Source organism: Solea solea, chromosome 2, assembly GCF_958295425.1.
Source record: "Solea solea chromosome 2, fSolSol10.1, whole genome shotgun sequence".
Taxonomy (NCBI): domain Eukaryota; kingdom Metazoa; phylum Chordata; class Actinopteri; order Pleuronectiformes; family Soleidae; genus Solea; species Solea solea.
This window is the reverse complement of record NC_081135.1, coordinates 13,417,401-13,437,229: the sequence shown is the minus strand read 5'-3', so window position 1 is coordinate 13,437,229 and position 19,829 is coordinate 13,417,401. Positions and strand designations below refer to the sequence as shown.

General features: G+C 40.9%; 1 protein-coding gene across 1 annotated transcript; it reads right to left on the bottom strand.

The window, feature by feature from the left end:
* Positions 1-5,271: 5,271 nt before the first annotated feature.
* LOC131455403 (rho-related GTP-binding protein RhoE-like) lies at positions 5,272-17,775 on the bottom strand. The gene is made up of 5 exons (XM_058623010.1): positions 17,554-17,775; positions 17,384-17,471; positions 8,206-8,315; positions 7,475-7,600; positions 5,272-6,836 (listed from the first exon to the last, which is right to left on the bottom strand). Exons 1-5 carry the CDS (start codon positions 17,656-17,658, stop codon positions 6,594-6,596), a joined length of 672 nt encoding a protein of 223 aa, XP_058478993.1. The 5' UTR covers positions 17,659-17,775; the 3' UTR covers positions 5,272-6,593.
* Positions 17,776-19,829: the final 2,054 nt, after the last annotated feature.

The following is a 19,829-nucleotide window of genomic DNA, read 5'->3' as shown; positions in this document are numbered from 1 at the left end:
GGCAGGTCTGTCTACTGCTGCCTGTCTGTCCCTCTCTCACACGTGTTGTGACGTTCGCAAATCAATCGTTCTGGGTGAACTAACTGAACTGAATCACTTACTGAATCGATTGGTTCATCTCACAGTACAGCCGAACTGACGGGGCGAACGTGACTGTTCCCTGCACAACAGTCCGAGGTAAAGACATGAAATCCCCCTTAAAAGGTAGGTTAAAAAAAGTTTAAAAAAGGAGACTTAAGAGATAGACTAGAGATAACTGTAACATGACGACAAATTATCTATAGAATTGTGGTATTAACATTGACAACAGTCAGTCACTCACTGTCCCCCAAGCCAACGGCTCCGTGCTAAATGTTTACACTTACACAAAGCGAGAACATAAATGCACATAAATGTCTAGATCCCCATTATTTTTTACAGAATTTCCCAGTAAGCACAAACTTGGCCCACAAGAGGACAGTGTAGAGACCCAGCAATGCTGCAGCTCAGCTGCCACTGGGATGAGGAGAGGACGTGAACCAACACTTTTTAATGTTACTAGGTCTCTAGCAACATCACAATGTTCATATCAGGGCATTAAACTTAATTTTTGTATATGTTCTAGTTTTTATAATTACTGATAATGTATTTTATGTTGCATTTTTTTTCTGTATTTTCATATAATTTACACTTCCTCATTTAAATACTATCACATTAAATATCAATACTGTAACAGAACAGCTCTCCGAGCCCCCCTCCCTTTCTCGTTCCCCGTGCCATTGTTAGTTATATATATGTTGCTGCATTAAACCTTGTTCACTCCAGATCTGTCTCCTCTGCATTTTCGGGTCCTACTAGTAGTTAAACGGCTCTTCTCTCGAGAGCGTAACATAACAATCTGACCACCAATGGACCCAGCAGATGAGATTGTTTCCGTCAGGCGCTAGCCGCACAAGGCGCACTCATTGGGCGACACGACAAGGTCTTCTCGGAAGTGGTCATTTCACTCCGAGAGTTATCAGCTAATTTCCGACACTTCTCCACAAACCTGCGCCCGTGTCAACACCGGTCACCTCAGCTCCTAATGTGGATAATCCACTACCACCATAAGTATCTGTGCCCTCAGTCGCTCCCTGCCCATCCCCGAAAGGGTCAGTCTAATACTTCGGTCGCAGATTACTCCAATGTTTTTCGTTGAAGGAGTTGAAGGACGAGCTGGCAACTTGTGACGACTCTCTCAAATTTAGATTCCCTTATTGAGCTAACGATTCCTTTAGACAATCGGCTCTGAGAGAGACGCCGTGAAAGAGCCAAGGCTCAACGCTCCCCACCTCTCTCACACTTACTTGTCCCAGTCACGCCCCCCGTCGATCGAGAGACAACAGAGGCTGACGGCCAGAGCCTGTGTCTACTGTGGTCAGTCCGGCCATTACATCGCCTCCTGCCCCTACAGGTCAAAAGACTGAGCTCACCAGCACATGCAGGAGTGCTGGTGAGCGGAGCCCTTTCCTGTGCTACGCCAAGTCGGTTCACGCTTCCCGGCAAACTGATGTGGCATCAACAGTCTCTCCCTCTCACTTTCCTTGTCGATTCCGGAGCAGCTTCATCGACCAGAAGATCGCCGACCAAGCCAGGATCCCCACTCCCTCAACCAAAACCATCCTGGATCTGGACGGCAGACCTCTGGCCAAGGTCACCCACTGAACTCAGCCTGTCACTCTCATTCTTTCTGGCAACCACCACGAGCAGATCCAATTATTCCTGATCCCGTCCTCTTCCACCCCTGCCGTGCTGGGTTTACCATGGTTGGCTCGTCACAGTCCCCAGTTCAACTGGTCTACAGGCCAAAAGAAGGATGGTTCCCTACGGCCCTGCATCGACTACCGGGGACTGAACGAAATCACTGTCAGAAACAAGTACGCCCTGCCCCTGCTCGATGCGGCTTTCAGTCCCCTCAATAAAGCATGCATCTTTTCAAAACTGGACCTGTGCAATGCCTACCACTTGGTCCAGATCCGTCAGGGGGATGAATGGAAGACTGCATTCAACACCCCCATCGGCCACTTCGAATACCTGGTAATGCCCTTCGGCCTGACCAACGCCCCCGCCGTTTTCCAGAGTTTGGTCAACGACCTTCTACGCGACATCTCTTCATTTACTTAGATGACATCCTCATGTTTTCTGATACGAAAGATGTCGGTACTCCAGCGCCTTCTGGAGAACCGGCTGTTTGTGAAGGCCGAGAAGTGCGCCTTTCACGCCTCATCCGTTCCCTTTCTGGGCTTCATCGTCGAGCGAGGCCAGCTCTCTCTCCTGACCCCACAAAGATCAGCGCCATAAGGGAATGGCCCACCCCCTCCACCTGTAAGCAGCTCCAGCGTTTCTTGTGTCAAAGGTGCTGTGGTCCCCTCTCTCACTTGCTACTGTGTTTTGTTGTGAGGGTATGAGAGTAATATGTGGTATTCCTGGATTGCATTATAAGAGAACCAGAATTTCCAGATCAAAATAGCCACGGGTGATAATATTAATAAATATGATTACTAACTGTTATGGATAAAATACTGTTATTGTATTCCGTGTTTGATATCTGTAATAATGTTTATATCGTCATTTTGATTTAAGTTAGGATAAGCTGTGGAGTCACAGGGTTGTCATACCGTGTCCATAATGGTGTCTTTACAGGTCTTAACAAAAATCAAGCAGGCAGCTGCTGCCAGAGTCCTCCTGACTAAAACCAGGAAACTGGACCACATCACACCGGTCCTCAGATCACTACACTGGCTTCTCGTGAGTCAAAGGATAGATTTCAAAATCTTACTCTTTGTCTACAAAGCTCTGAATGGTCTTGGACCAAAATACATCCTAGACTTATTAGTGCCCCATGAAGTACCCAGAGCTCTAAGATCAACAGGAACAGGCTTACTGTGTGTTCCCAGATGTAGAACCAAACAAGGTGAAGCAGCATTCAGGTATTCTGCTCCTCACCATCATCATCATCTTAGTTATCAATTCATTCTTCTCTTTAAAAAGCACTTTGTATTGGCAAATCACACTTTTATCTCTCATGATTTTAAAGACTATTTTAATTTTAATCTCGATGAATAGCGCTATACAAAACAACTTGCCTTGCCTTATTCTTTTTTGGCATTGAAACGTCGTATTAGTCCTTGGATGTTTTCATTATGACTCTTTTGGGAATAAATGTTGTAGGTGTTTTAAACTGTACAACAGCCTAGATGTGGATTTTTCCATCGGATACAGATACAGCAAGGTGTTAAGTCAGTTAGTCAAGGTTTCTGGCACTACCTCAGTAGGCAACAGTTGATTTTACTATTTTGAGTACCTGTACTTTTATTTGTGTACTGGCACTTCTCACACGATGCTGATACTCTGTGTAGGTTCCTTGTTCAATTCATTATTATGGTCATTTCTCACATGACATTCACCCGTTCTTGGAGTCTAGTGTTTGTTTCTAGTGTCAAGAGTTTTTATTTCTATTGTTAAACAAGAATAATATTTTACGGGCGGATGATCCACTGTGGCAACCACTAAAGACAGAAGCCAGTAGAAGAAGAATATTAGGTGTTTTAAATGTTTCACTCATGTTTAGTTATATTCACTGACTACTTTCCACATTTGTGTCCTGGAGGAACAGTATAATAACATAATACCTGTTGGAAATGACAAGGATAATCTAAATATTAAGATTTTCATTATGATTTTCATAATTTAGTGTTTAACAGACATGCATGTGCCATAAGGAGACTACTGGCACACACACTGCCCATAGGCTGTGCTCACTATAGAAAACCTGCATTGACGTCACTACCATTGTTCAGCGAAATTCGTTGCATTGTGTTTGTTTGTTTCAGTTCTGTTCAGTTTTATTGCCAGACCCAAACTGGCAAATTGGAATGCCAAAGTCATTCTTATTATATAAATGAAACATGTGATTTCCCTAATTATGCTAATTACAAACGTTGTCCCACTGAAAAATGTGTTTGAAAGCTTAGCTCGAAGCACGTCTCCTTTTGTTAAATTCTTTCTCTGAAAAAGAACCAATAAGGGTACCGTTAAAGCCCAAGATCAATAGGCAGTATCTAAAAATGTAGTAGTATTGTTAAAAGCTTAATGATACCCATCCCTAGTTATAAGATTAGTTAAAATTAGTTAGTTATAATCATCCATAAATTTCCATATTTACCACTCCACTGTTTATGTTGTTTTGTGAGTACTCCAACTGATGGGTTTATAACTTTGACACAGTTGTCAAATGTTAATATTTAGCAGTTCTGAGGCTATTTATAAAAATAGAATAATGATAAAAAAATTCTGGACAGTTTCATCATCTTCTTCTCTGTTTAGGGGTCACCACAGCAGATTATCTGCCTCCATCTTGTCCTCTCCCTTGTGTCCTTTTCTGTTACACAAACTGTCCTCCTTCACAACATTAATGAACCTTCTGGACAAAGGTTCATAATGCATAAAAAAGCAGACATCTCTAGCTTGTTTTTAAGAAATGCCCATTTTCGGACAAAGCCTTCAGAATAACATGTTTGGTATTTGGACACCTGGTTACCTGGTTTGGGGAGGTGTTTGGGGAGGAGTTGTCAGGAAAATAATGAAGCAGAAAATATTGCATGAATAGTCCACTTTTTTTTTTTAAACCCAGAACATTATAGTGCATGCAAGTCCAACATAAAGAAAGGTCCTTTCATCATAAGATCAAAACCAACTACCCTCAGAATCTCTAAAACGTGGCACTGCTAACCCAACTAACAAAATCACTGCGACAAATGAGAGCTGATTACATAGCAGCATCAGCGATCCTCAAGATGCTTGGCTACAAGATAAACAATAGGAGCCATAAGGAGTAATACCCTTCATGGAGAAGAAGGCTAGAGGCCTTCATCACAAATGACCCCCAGAAGGGAGCAGTACCATCCAACTACAGGATGGTACTGCTTCTTATTTGGCTTCTCACTTATATTCTCCATACAAGGCTCGTCTGTGCTACTGTCACGCTGACGGAGCTGTGAGCAGAGCTGGTGGGTGTTGACCATTCAAGCACATGCACTAACTGCAGAACGGAGCTGTCACGCGATACAACGCGCATGTAGTGGAATCCGACATATTTGGAAAATATACGTACGTGTATCAAAAATGTGTTCAATACACGCATGTAAATGCATGAACATTAATAATATTATATGTTATATATACTGTATATGTATGTATATATCCTTGTGGGATAAGTCAGCACAGGAACAAATGGCTCTTATACACATCTCATACATCATCAAACATATATTTTAAAAATACAAAATAAAAAAAAATAAACACAGCACAAAAACACTTACATAAATGTTTTCAATTTCAAAATTTGACAAGACACAGTGCACTCCCCACTATCTGCTCATGAGATGTGTCCACTGCAGGAATAGTCCTGGAAAAGGTGGCGCAGGTAAACATGCCACAACAAAATGAAGTCACAGACATCCTTCGTGTTCACTATAGCGAGGTGAGATACAGTACATTGGTCAGAATGTCTATCCGTCCTTCTCTGTGTATTCCTTTTCTTTCTAAAACCATAAGAAGTAGTAGCTTTTGATAAGGTGTTTTTCTCTGGGATGTGTCAGACAGGTAGACAGCTCTATGTCCTACATTTTAGCCACTTTACAAAACACTCACCTAATAAAGTCTATGTCATCTAAAGTCTGTGACATCTGAAGAATATGTTACTCTTACAGCCTTTACCAACAGGAAACTGGAGAAATGGATGAACTGCTCACTCTCGCTGCACCAAAGTCCATAGAGAAAATCAGCAATTTCACATCACCACTCAAAGAAGCTGTTGATCCCCCTGTTGCCTCCATCAGTCAGTTAAAATGTGTTATTTTGTGACACTGACGTTGGAAGTGTTTTTGTTTGGATTTAAATAACTGAGGCAAACTTACCAAACTACGCCGCAGCTCCTTTCTTTGTAAGCTAAAAACGCACCTTTTCTCTATGAGCTTTGGTGCAGGAGAGTGAACAGTTTCCTCACACCACACCACATTTAAAAAACACCAGAACTATCACTTAAATGAGCGATCAAATGGATGCAGCTAAGGAAAAACACATGTGTACAGAGTATACGAAACACAGATTTGTAAATGCAAATTAAACAGTTGGAAGAGCACAGAGGATGTAAAAACTGTACATACATCTACAAAAATCATGGGAAGAAAATAATGTTGCTGCTGCTGTGACTTTCACACATGCACAGGTTTCTGAAATCGTCAAGACCTATATGTGACAACGCAAATGTCTTCAGAAGTTGCTCCGGACATTTTTAAGCTCACAGCTAGAACACAGCGGGAGGAGATCCAGACTTCCTGCTGTAGTGAACACATGACCCAGCCAATCACCTGCCGAGTTCCTCATATGTAAACTACGGAAAGTTCACGTCTTTCATCATGCGCTGGGGGTCTTCACAGTATCAAACCCCACAGCGCTCTCATTGTTCATCCCTCTCAGCAGATCCCTGTAGTCGCAGGTAAGGGTGGTTGGAAGTCACATTCTGCCAGTGTCCAAAGCAACCACATCAGTACCTGCTTCAGCACTGTCTGTGTCTACATGACAGCACAGCTCTTAGCTTTGGTCTGCTGGTAATGTGTGGACACTACAGCTGACATGTCTCCTCCACTATGAGACATCCTCTTAGCGGCTCTGGACTTCCTCCTCTTCACGTTCTTGTTACTTTTGCTGACACAGGCCAGCGTGGCCACATGGAAGATGTCTTTGATGCTGTTCTCAGACTGCAGTGAGGAACACTCCAGGTAGGGGGTGCTCAGCTGCTTGGCCGTGTTGGAGCCCTACAACAGAAAACGCCAACAGGATGTCAGAGCCTGTCAAACAGCAACCCTCTCTCTCAAAAATGGCATTTCCACACAACTGAATAGCAGTATCATATCAAATCAAAAATACCTGTATTCCCGACAGGGAACCTTTTTGAAATTCCTTTTTTGAAAGGCTGCAGGCTCCAGATCCAATTGCGATTTTTTAATTAATTATTAATTATTTTCATCATCTATCATTAATCTGTTGATAATTTTGTTGATAATCAATTATATATATGTATGTATATATACATGTATATGTTTATATGTATATATATGATAAGGTATCTGTGATGACTATTCCTGGTTGGTAATTATCACATTTATTATATTGAATATGTTTGTGAAATACACTAAATATTATAAATTAAATATTATATACTGTATGTTGATTCAAAAAAAATACATGGAATCAATGTGGTCCAATGTGTAAGATTTAGGTTAAATTATCAACATGTGGTAGAAGCATACAAAATAATAAATTTTACATGTTTTTTATTGTCCAATCATGTGAATGTATGAATAATTATCACAGAATGAACCCTTTTCAATGAAACACCTCTGTCTCTCTCGCCTGTCTGCTCGTCTGTCCTGACAGAGAGCTTCACACCCACCTGGTCATATGATACTGGAGTGTGTCTGCTGTGGGCCTTGGTGAAGAGCTCTGTTCTCAGGTCCGACTTACAGCCCACCAGCAGCCTCTTGGTGTGCGGACAGAACTCCTCAATCTCTCCTCTCCACTGTAGACAGTGACCAAAGAGCAGCAGTTACCACACAAGACGTTCACTGTTATTTGATCAGAAAATAAGAATTAAAGAGCATAAAGTTAAGTTTGGCATCAGGTTTAATGTTTAATGTTCATTGACTTAACCGTAACCAGTTAATGCCAGTAGTAGGGACCAGTAGTCCTCATGGAGACCAAAACCTAATGAGGCCTTACCTAATTTCTGAGGAACTGGTCATCAGGTTTAGGGATTAGGGATGGCACTTTGGATAGGCTTCAAGAGGATAGCTACATGAACCTGTGTGTGTGTATATGTGTTTGTGTACATACAATATATAATATAAATACTTGGTTAGAGGAAATAAAGACAACTGGAGTAAATAGGTCATGGAGATGGATGGAGAGGAACAATGAAACAAATTATGTTTTTAACTACGATTTTCTTTTTTTTGGAATTGATAGATGGTTTAGATCTCGGTTAATTTTTTCAAAAAATGTATTAAAATAAATATTTGGCAATGTGGCAGGATGAATGTAATAACTATGAAACATATCTTTTGTAATGTCAGTACCTGAATTTAAGTAGAGAAAAAAAGAAAGCACCCAGCCTCCATCACTCACCTTCTTCAGCACATTGTCTAACGTCTCCGGCCGGCTGATGTCGAAGCAGATGAGGACTGCGTCTGCGTCAGGGTAGGAGAGAGGACGCACGTTGTCGTAGTAGGGAGAACCTTTAATAAAAGAAACAGCCACAGGTGACTTTTTACCCATTTATGTTGTAGAAACATCAAAGTCAGAGATATAACTCCTCACTGGGTGACGATGTATGCAACTACATGATATTGTCATGTTGAGTCGCACAGTAAACACTGTACATTGCAATTTTATGTCAATGAGTGAACTATACAGACTGATTTTATACAATTTCCCTGATCATCATACATGTTTGAAGGCTTAGAGAGCAGCTCAGTGCTGTCTATGTCACCAGTAAGATCATTTACACATTTTAAGGCAGTTTTTTCCCTCAATCTAGTTATGAATTAGTTGGTTTAATTTCCAAATCCATAAAGGTAATTTACATGGTCATTCAAATATATTCCCCTTCTTTAGGACAATATTTTCAGAAATTCAACATTTTCACATTAGTAATTCCACCAGCATCGTAAAAAATAATAAAGTACTGCAAGATCTACACAATTAAAGCAGCAGTGATTTAACTAGACTGGGTGTTTTTACAATAATTACAACAAGCTTTGTGATTTTTCATCTTCTTAAATTTGCATATGTTTCTTTACTCCATGTAAAAAACTATTTTTCTTCAGAGATTTTCAGTATCTATTTCTATTGTCATTCTATATGTTGTTTCTTGGCTTCTGTATCATGATACGTGTTGTAGGAAATACCCAGCCCTGAGTGACTGTCACTTGCAGATATTTTCAGTGTGTTCACATTGCTCAAATTCAGTCCTGCGGGTAAAAGAAAGCATCTCTCTCACTCGCTCTCTCTCTCTGCTCGACAATGCTCACAATCTCTTTAACACCAGAATGAGACTTGAATTACAGCAGTGCATTTCAACACTACATCCCCTGCAGGCATTTATCCAACAAACCCCAGTGTTTGGAGTGAATCCACAGCCCTGTGACCTGCATACTTCCCTGCATGAGCAGAGTACATGAGAGTGGTGGATGGATGATGTGGAAATTCACTGGATCATGTCGCATGAATCTGGTGCAGACATTCAGAATCTGACAGATTTGTGTAGAAAACAGTTTCAACATCCTCTCCCCTCTATAGCAGCATTTAGATCAGAAATGAAAATCACAAAGAAAACAATCCGCGTATCATTCGTTCATTCGTTCTTCAAAATAAAACAAGAAATAAAAAAGCGAAAAAACGATTTTGATAAATGCAAGTTACGTGACCCGGAAGTGACCTGTGAAGAAGAAGAAGACTACCTGTGATTGGGAAGGGAAGCATAAGCTAGTGTTGGGACAATAAAAAATGTAAAAAATTGACATTTATGTTCTTTTTAATGGGAGTAAGAGGGTTACTGCGGTCAAGTGAGCCGTCATTCGTCTTCGCGTGGTCAAGCCATCCGCACAAACGTTTTTAAGTGCGCCCGTGTCGTCGAATTTACGGACTTATGCTGGGAGTCGACTGAGAATGTCAGCGCTAGTTAAATACAGAGTGAGATCACTTCCGGTTTTCAAAATAAAACGTTACTAATACAAACGCAATCAATCGAGCTTGATTTTGACTGTACTATAACAACACATTGGCCCATAAGTTGGTACAGTTGACCTCAGGAGCATGCTGACTACACCCTCACTCATTATCAAACATTTTTATTGTATCATTTTTGAGAAATTAAGCCTCAAAGTTGTCTCTTTTTTTTTCTCAGAAAAAGGCCAAAAACTCTATTTTTACTGTACAGTAACATCACTTTGGCCCATAAGTTCTGACAATGGTTGGTACAGTTGACCTCAGGAGCATGCTGACTACTCCCTGACTCATTATCAAACATTTTATTTTGAAAAACGAATGATACACGGATTGAAAACGTTCAACTTCAGAGTGTTCAGCTTGCAAAGCAGTTGTGTAAATATATAGTGTTATGAGCCACATCAAAGACTCATTTGGTGGAGAAAGAGGTTTCTTCTCACTGGAGATTTCAAGTGCACCTATTGCTATAATCTTTGTTATGTGGCTTTCTCCTGTGTGGGTGGAGCAAGTAGTCTATCTGATGTGGATCATGTTGAGTTTGGTTGACATTTGAGTGAGCAACAAAACGCAGAAGAGTCAAAGTGGAGTATGGGCTGAGACTGCAGAATCTTCATGTATGGGTTGTCCAACTCCATTATTAGACATTACGTAGAATTTACACTTCACACCAAAGGTTAATGTAAAAGATATGCTCACAGGAACCTTAGGTCACCACCACCAAGTTGAAGGATGTTAAAAGAGGGAGAAACACTGCTGATGAGAAACTGGGATGTCTTGTGTTACAACAGGGGTTCTCAAGCCATGCACCCAAACCGGTAGCAGTGCAGCAGAGTGGATGTTTACAACTCATTGTGCCTGTCCCTCCATCACACACATTCTTCCATGCTATGATCAGGTTAAATGCCAAGGGGAATTTCCTCAGGGCAATTAAAATAAATAAAAATAAAAAGCAAATGAACACACAATACCAATCGTGAGTGATAGTATACATGCAGAGGAGAAAATCTATTTATTGGCCGTGTACATCTGACTCCGCCTCCATAGGTATCACTGTATCTCTCATAAGCGAGAGCGTATTGAATCAGTTTGCTGGTGACCTTTACGTCACAGAAAAACAAACAGCTGACAGTGAGATGGATTGTGCTGTGGTTCTGTATGTTAGTACCTGCTTTACATTCATTAAAGGGAACGTTAATTGTGATGCCGATTCAATCATTGCTCTCGTGGTTGCCGTGTTGTGGTTGACGTTGCCTGGTGCATGCACAGAACGCCAAGTCTGACTCCAGTCTGACTATGCGTATACATGCAGGGGTAATCGGACTATTAAGACTGGCTCGATTTTAGTCGGACTAACTTGTTACCATGACATTAAGAAAACCAAATTATTGTTTTAGTCCGACTAAAGTCTTTTGACATGCATTTACATGCACAGAATCAACAGTTTTCCTCACAATCCTGCATACTGTAGGTTAAACTAATGCAAAAGAAGTGTGCATGAGTAAAATATGTAATCAAACACCACCACCCCGACCCTGTGTCTGGCCTCTGCTGTGCATACATCAACAAACAGCTGTCATTGAAAACTTTCCTCACTTCTCCCAAAGGCATTCCACACAAGCTGTGGTCGACACCCGCATTCTTTCTTTCTCCTTCTCCTGCCAAACAAACTATAGGCGGTGTTTGAACTCACTGATGGATTTCAGATGCTCCTCTGTGGTCCAGTCCAGTTTAGAGACCCCTGCTGATCACTTTATATTATTCACCTCATTCACCTCAACACAAATTAAAGTGAGTGAGAGTCAAATCTGTCCTCTCCCCCCCGTCCTCTTCAACCCTCCACATTTTTCCATGAGCAGATGTAAACAGTGATGAAAGATTTTGAAAGAAGTCTGGTAGGGCAGCTTGCTAATGTTAAGCAAACAGAGCAGGGGCCTTTTATTTTAACGGTCTTCACCACAGTTCCTTGAAAATGTCTCTGCCAGTTGTGGTATGAGCTTTTCCATGGGAACCTTTGTGAGACGAAGCAGATGCGGAATGTTGCAACAGATTTCCAAGGTCACCAAGAAGGGAGGATACCAACTCAAATATTTCATGTTATCAGTTGTTTATTTAATAGGAATTATTACCTCCACCAAGAAAACTAGAGGGCTGCCAGTTCGAATCCCAACAGGTCAAGGGCTTTGGGGCACCTCTGAGCAAGATATCCAATCCCCATTGTTCCGATTATCGATTTGGTTAATTGGACACTGTAAATTGTCCCCAGCCACAAGGGGGGCCACATCCAGTGTACTCCTAGTGCCGGCCCAAAGCATGGATAAATGGGAAAGTTGCATATGAAGTGCATCTGGCATAAAAATGGTGTTATAATGCAGCTTTTATTTTTCCAGACAGGTCGCATTATTGCAGTGTGGCTTCCAACAGGTCTAACCAATCAGAATATGTTCTGTACAAATATTCAAATAAGCAACAGTTGGAACTGTTTACAAACAAACAAACAAGACTGGATCATCGTCAAGTCCCACCTGAAGCAGTGAAGTGATCAAGTAAAGCTCCTGAAATAAAATCATATGTAATATGGTATTTCTTCATTCTTTCTTTTTATTCTGTAGAATGACTGAAATGATCATCATCACTCTCTAGGTTTTCTTAACATTCTTCTTATGTGACTAAAATCGAGCTAGTCTTAAAGATCCCATAGCCTGGAAGTGCCAATTAACGCTGCATTTTTGTGTGTATCTGCGTCATTACCTCGTCTATGAAGCCCTAAAAGTCCATAACAATCAGTTCAGCCACTGCTGAGAGTGCAGGGTTTGATTGTTTTCCTGAGCTCTACGAAGCAGAACGGCACTTCCGTTGACTAGTTACGTCACTGGCGAATTTTACCACTCCTCTAAACAGCAGTTCCTCCTAGTCCAGGCACTAGAGTCCATGCACATCCGGTGACGTACTTTCAACCGTAGAAGAAGAAGAAGGACTACTCTCGTTGTAGCTGCTGAGCTCCGTACAACCGATACGCTCAGCAGCTACAACAAGAGTAGTTCTTCTTCTTCTACGGCTGAAAGTAGCAATATAAAGCAGGACACAGCACCAAACTTCACCTAAAGGAAGGAGCAGTGCCAACAATACGTATATAACTGTGTTTGTGTCATTGTTTTGTCGTTTAGCATTCGCGATGGCCGGCTACAAGCTAAGCTACACACTACGCTTGTGTTTCATTTGCATGTGTGTTTATCATCTCGTAACCACAACGTTGTCCAAGCTACAGGTGTCCTGCAGCAGTCTTTCACAGTCACTTGTGTCTTCAGACTCTGGGTGAGACTCAGGATCAAATGCGTAAGGACATAACTCAATGTTTTGATAATTGCTAGCGGTGCATCCACCTTTCCAGAGGGTGAGCTGCGGATCTGAGAGCTGGCGTGCCAATTACGTCACTTCCAGGTAACTGGCCAATCACAAGACAGTCCGTGTTCTGCGGGTGTGGTTTTGGTCTGAAACAGCGCAGCTGATGAGAGCGTCAGTGATGAGACTTTTACATCGGCACGTTTGTAGCGACTAGGAGGTTTTTGACCATAAAAAACTACTTCATGTTTGTGAGTACACCTCCATATCTCACATATAAGTGAGATAGGACCATGCTATGGCCGCTTTAATCGGACTCACATACCTGGATAATGTGATTCATAGTCCGATTTCCCCTACATGTATACGCTTAGTCAGACTGGAGTCGGTTCTGCATATGCACCAAAATGATCATAATGCGACAGGCAAGCTACCTGTCTTATGCCACTTTTCCACGTCATGGTCCCACCATGCCTCAGCTCGGCACTGCAGTGACTTGTTTTTTCAATACCCTTAAGATGCTCTTTCCCTTTCCCTTACATTTGTTATTGTCCATCATTGTTTTTAATATGCTTTACAAATAAACACGACTACTGTGTAGTTACACTCAAAGTGACAACAAACTATCTCCTCTTGTTGCTGAAGCTTTGGATAAATATCTGACAGATGAGCCTCATTTTTGTTTTCTACAGTTGAATGAAGGGGTGATGGGATTTTCTTCAGTCGTCCTTCTTTCTTTAGTAAAACACAAAGTGTGTGAGCTGAGCCCTGAGACTGAGGAGTGGGTGGCCTGTTGTGCAGCAGGGGTGTAAGATGTAATTTATCCAATACCAGTGTGTTCCACAGAAAGACTGTGTGACGCCGTCTGTCTGGAATGTAGGCGAATCTCTGCATAGAAACTGAGAGTCAGATTTCAGTGTAACCCACATATGAAGTGCTCACAGCAGGCCCCTCCCCCCATTGTACCCTCACACCTATCTAGTGCTCGGGGATAGTTGCTGAACCCTTCTGTAAAGTACATTATTTTGCAGTATAAGGAATCCCAGCATCCACTCAGTCACGTCACGTGTTGTTTTCTTCTCAGAGAGTGAACACTAGCTAGCAGACCACAACCTGCAGGGGATTTTAGCTTTGGTGTAGGAGAAGGGCTGAACCTCACACAGTTGTGGTCTCAGAGCTTTATTCTGCTCTTTGAGCTCAATGTGCTGAATCTACAGTGAGCAGATACATGACTCAGTCATATATGAAACAAGCTCATAGTATGATCATTAACAGTCAGGTAGTGTACTTTCACATGTAGACAGACATATAAGATTTGAATGAATGAACTATTTTTACAGAAACCCTGTGTGTCCGTGTTTCCCCTGTCTAAAGCTGTAGCCAACAGTTATTTTCACAATAAATTCATCTTAAAACAATTTTTTGGCGTAAATCAATGACTTGTTTGGTCAGAAAAAGGCTGAAAACATCAAAATAATGATAAATAATAATAATACCTTTTGTTTAGTGTCATAGAGCAGCAGAGAAAACCGGAAATATTTATTTGTGAAGTTTTTATTCAACATTAATATTAATCTATTAAATGGTTATTACTTTATTATTAATCAATTAATCTATTAATATTTGCTGCCCTACACCTGTCCCAAGGACAAACATGGAAACATGTCCTCTCTCCAGCTTATATCAGTCTATCAATGCAGTAGTTTTGAGGCAGAATGTGGTTTAAAAGTGAAAAAGATAAACTAAATAAGACATGAGAATCATTTAGGTTTTATTTCAAATCTAACAGCATTAGCTGATATTGAAGGATTTAGGCGGGTATTCGGCTGTGAGGTGGCTAGCATTGTTGCCTCACAGAATGCAAGTCACTGGGTTCTGATCCTGGTTTGACCAAAAGCCTTTGTGTATGGAGTCTGCATGTTCTCCCTGTGTGTGTGTTCTCCAGTTTCCTCTCACAGGTTAATGGTTAATAGGCCAAAATGGAAGTGAAAGTGGTGACATTGAGAAATTAAGAAATCCTCGACCCAAGCGCTTAAAAGGCATGAAAACTGGGCATGAGTCCACTGGAAAAAGTCATGTGATCATAGATAGTGCACACGTGGGTTTATGTCATTTGTCACGGTCTTGGGGCAGCCCGCGGCCAAGTGGAAAGGGAACTTGGCTTGTAACTGGAGAGTTGCCAGTTTGAGTCCCCACCAGGTCAAAAGGGCTGGGGTACCCCTGAGCAAGGTACCCAACCCCCATTGCTCCCTGGGCGCTACTCAGTGTGGCAGCCTACTGCTCCTAATTATAGGATTGGTCAAATGCAGAGAAATAATTTCCCTAAGGGGATTAATAAAGATTTAGATTTATTTTTAAGGACACACAAGTTGCATTGACATAGGAATATCTGATCTGCCTGGTTAAATTGTATCGGATTTACACATATGAATGACACCTGAAACTGATCTGATGATATCTGAATCCATGTGCTTTGGGTCATGATTTGTGACTTATGGGAGAAAAAAAGATCAGAATTGGGACTCAGCTTAAGATCACACACTGAAGTGACTCAAATCTGATTTGAAAATCACCATTGAGAACTGGGTCCAAAAAGTAGCACTCATATGTCAAATTACTGTTAGCCGAGAAGGAGCAGTTAATTTCACCTTCCAGTCAAATTTCTTCCAGATCATCAGGACATTAACAAGAACCTGCAGAATATTAACTTTTACTAGAGAGAGCTGATACTACACTGCAGTGGTTTTAGGTTTTAATTGCAGTGACATTGTATCAGAATATACTATAATGTTTAATGTCAAATTCCCCTATCAGCAAGCCTTTGTAATAACAGTTCCTACATAGGCTTACGCTGTACGAACCTCCACTCCACTAGTGTTACTGCAGTGTGGCCTGTCAGCTGTTGTCCAAACAGGGTGGACACTAATTCTTTATTTTGGGACATGTGATTCCTCTGATGGTTCATGTTACGACCTGACAGTGCTGAACATTCAAAGTCATTGTAAAGCAGGAATGTCACATATTTGTCCCGACTGCATTAAATAAACCTCAACAAAGGCATTACTGTGGAGGGCTTGTCTTTAATTACACATTATGATACACAGCCAACAAAGTGTATCCAGGCTATGATCTGTAAACAAAGACTCGACTGTCACATAAATCAAATATTAAGTATCAGGGACTATTGTTGGAAGCTGTGGGAGGAGAACGCAAGCCAACGAAGAATCTTACTATGTTTCTGAGGACTGGAGCCTCATGCTTTACACAGCTATCAATGTCCATTACTGATTAGTCCTGGAGTCATTGCAGTACGTTAAATTATCTTAATATATATACTGTATATATGTATATGTGTATATGTGTACACATATATATATATATATATATATACTGTACATACACACATATACGGACTACACCTCTGCCTACACCCATTTCTGTGTGTATGGGCCGTCTGTGGGGGCCACTCAAGTAAAAGAAGGCAAACAACTGTTCAGTCAGGGCAGAAGATATGAGCCTCAAATTATGTCACAACATTCCATCATGATATTGTAATATTCATGACGATGTCTGTGGAAGTTCTCAGTCATCCGGGCCATAGAAGCCCAGTCCAGTCACCTACAGCAAACTACAGAATAATTAACAATACATATAATGTATATATATATAGTTTGCAATAAAAAAAATATTTATGATCCAAAATGAATCTATAACTAACAAAAACAGACAAACATAACTATTGGGCCGCAACTCACAATTATTTACATTATCAACAAATGTGCCAATAATTTACTCGATTAATTGTTTGGTCCAAAAAAACTTATAAAAAAATGTAAACATTTTAATCAGTGTTTCCAAAACATAAATAATGTTTTGTCATGAGTCTAACACCTCTGTCTTAGATTGTCAGTCTGCCTGCATCTTCCAATGGGTTAGTTTGACTATCAGAACATCCTACCTGCATGATTTTGGACACACACGACATCCTTTTCTGACCTTTTCTGTATCTTTAATGACGTTAAAACAATCTTTGTGATAGCATTAAACCTTCTCGACAACGTAGAACTAATCTACATAAACTCCCATGTTTATTTTAGTAACTAAATTGAACATTTGATGGGTAAATAATGTACATTAGAATCACGCAGAGGCTATAACAGCACATTAAGACTGGTGTGTTTACTGGTGTGCAGCTCCAGCAGCAGCTCTTCCTCCTCCTCCTCCTCCTCCTCCTTACCTGAAGTGTCCCACAGTCGCAGCTCCACTCTCTGCATGTCAAGGTCGAAGGTGGCTGTGTAGTTCTCAAACACCGTGGGCACGTAGCACTGCGTGGGACAAAGCAGTGTAAGCACTGTGTGTGTGTGTGTGTGTGTGTGTGTGAGCGAGATGCTGCGTGGATCATCTTACCTCTGGAAAGCTGTCTTTGACGAACACATTAAGCAAAGCGCTTTTCCCGCACTCACTGTCTCCCACCAGCACGATTTTACACTGAACACTGGTGCGTGACTCCATCTTCAGAAAGACTGAGGAAGCTCCTTAAGGCAGAAAAGTCCAGAGAAGGTCTCCTCCAACTGTTCCGCAGCTGAAGCCAGTCCACTGTGGACACATTCTTCACATTACTACTCACAGTCCTCCTATTTCCAGTCAGCGGAGGGAAGAAGGGAGGGGCTTCACCGTGGGAATCCCGTCAGCACTTGGCACAAAGGGAAGGGCCTTTCTGGGGCCCCAGGCAGAGAAATTAAATCCTCACCTCAAAAACAAACAAACTATTCTCATTTCTTTCTTTACATTCAAGATCCAGTGTGTAACATTTGGGTGAAATTATTTAGTGTTTAGCAAAACTACGTTTTATATGTACAATATGAACCTAAAATAGAAGCTTATATTTCAATTTTGACCTTAATTGAAACATTAAGTTGTTTTAAAAGCGTTTAATAATGCTTTTATCAATTCCATACTTTCAACAATACAATAGCAAGAAAAAAAAATAATATTTATTAATATAAGGTCAAATTCCATTTCTTTAATATATAAAAGTTTGTTTGTTTTTTGATTTTTTAACCCTGTGCATTTTCACCGTGCATTTACAGCCGATCACAAAGACTAAACAGGTCACACACATTCAGTAAATATATAAGACAGACTGTGGAGCATCAGCGTGTGTAGTACATGTATAATCAAACATGTATATTGGTGATATAAAGAGAGGCAGCAATGGGCAACTGCCTGCATCAGTCAGTGTGTGTGGCGTCAGAGCTGAGGGACAGTTCATCGCTGCCTCGCCTCACTGTTCTCCTGCGTATTTGAACAGGAATTGTGTACATTCTGTGATTTTGACCATAGAAATTGAATTGAATTGAATTGAATGACTTTATTCCTCCCCCAGGGGGGAAACACACATTCACAACAGCTCAGTTAAGAAAGGTGAGAACAGAATAAAAGTAAAAATAAGAATATAAATATAGAATAAAAATAAAAATAAGATAAAATAAAAATAAAATACAATACAATACAATAGTAAGACAAATTACCAAAAGATAAAAAGTAAAAAAGATAAAATTACACTCTAATATAGAGTATTATCAGGGAAAGTGAGTGGACACTTAAGAGGAGTTAAATATCCGAACAGCAGTGGGGATGAAGGACTTTCGGTAGCGAAATATTGAAATCATACAGGAAACTCATTTATGGAACAGTCAACTGCACACATTTTCTTTTATCATTGTTAGTATTTTACTTGTCATGATGACGCTGCCTTCACTGAGTCTGAGTTAGTGTACATGAATAGTTATTTATATTACTACTGTCATGATCTGTCACTTTTAAGTATCTTGTTTTGTTTCTCCCTTCATGTTCCATGTCTTGTCTTCCTGTTTTATTTTGAAATCACTCACCCTTGTCTCTGTTTCAGGTTCCTGTCTTCCCCGCCCCCTTCCTCTTCTGTGTGCACCTGATCCCTGATTGTGTCTTCCACACCTGCATCCTATCACTCCCTAATCAAGCACTGCTTATATTCCCCTCTGTGTCTTGTCTCGTCGCCAGTTCGTTGTAGTTCATAGCTCACGTTCCAGCACTCTTGTGTCACAGCCATAGTTTAGTCTTCTCGTGTTTTTGAACCTTGCCTTTTTGCCCGACGTTTTTGTACCTCTGCCTGATCTCTTTGACCTTCCGTGTACCGAACCTCTGCCTGGAATAAAACTCTGTTACTGACTGATTTGTGTTCTGAATCTTTCATTTGAGTCCCTTGTTCTGCTCAGTCATAGTTCATGACAACTACAAAATGAGACCTTTATGTTTGGAGCAGGGTTTGTTTACCGAAGCCACCATTTTGCATGACCATGTTTTTTAATGGACAAACGCCAACTCTTTTAAATTTTGAAGTAGAACTTTGGAGTTTGGCGGCAAGAGAGAGAAGGTAAAGTGAAACTTTCAATTTGAACTATATTACTTTTGTTCCCTTCGGCGGAGCCGGCCGTGCACACATACTTGTTTCTACAGCAACAGACGCCTGTAGACCAAGAGCAACATACAACACACGCAGGTAAGCTAAGAGCACAGCTTATTTTAGCATTTGCTGTTGTTAGCAAGCCTGTTGTTTCAGGAACTTCAATATCAAACCGCTATAGTTTATTTTGTTGCTTCACAGATTGTTTGACATTTTTCCTACTTGTGTGAAACGTCTG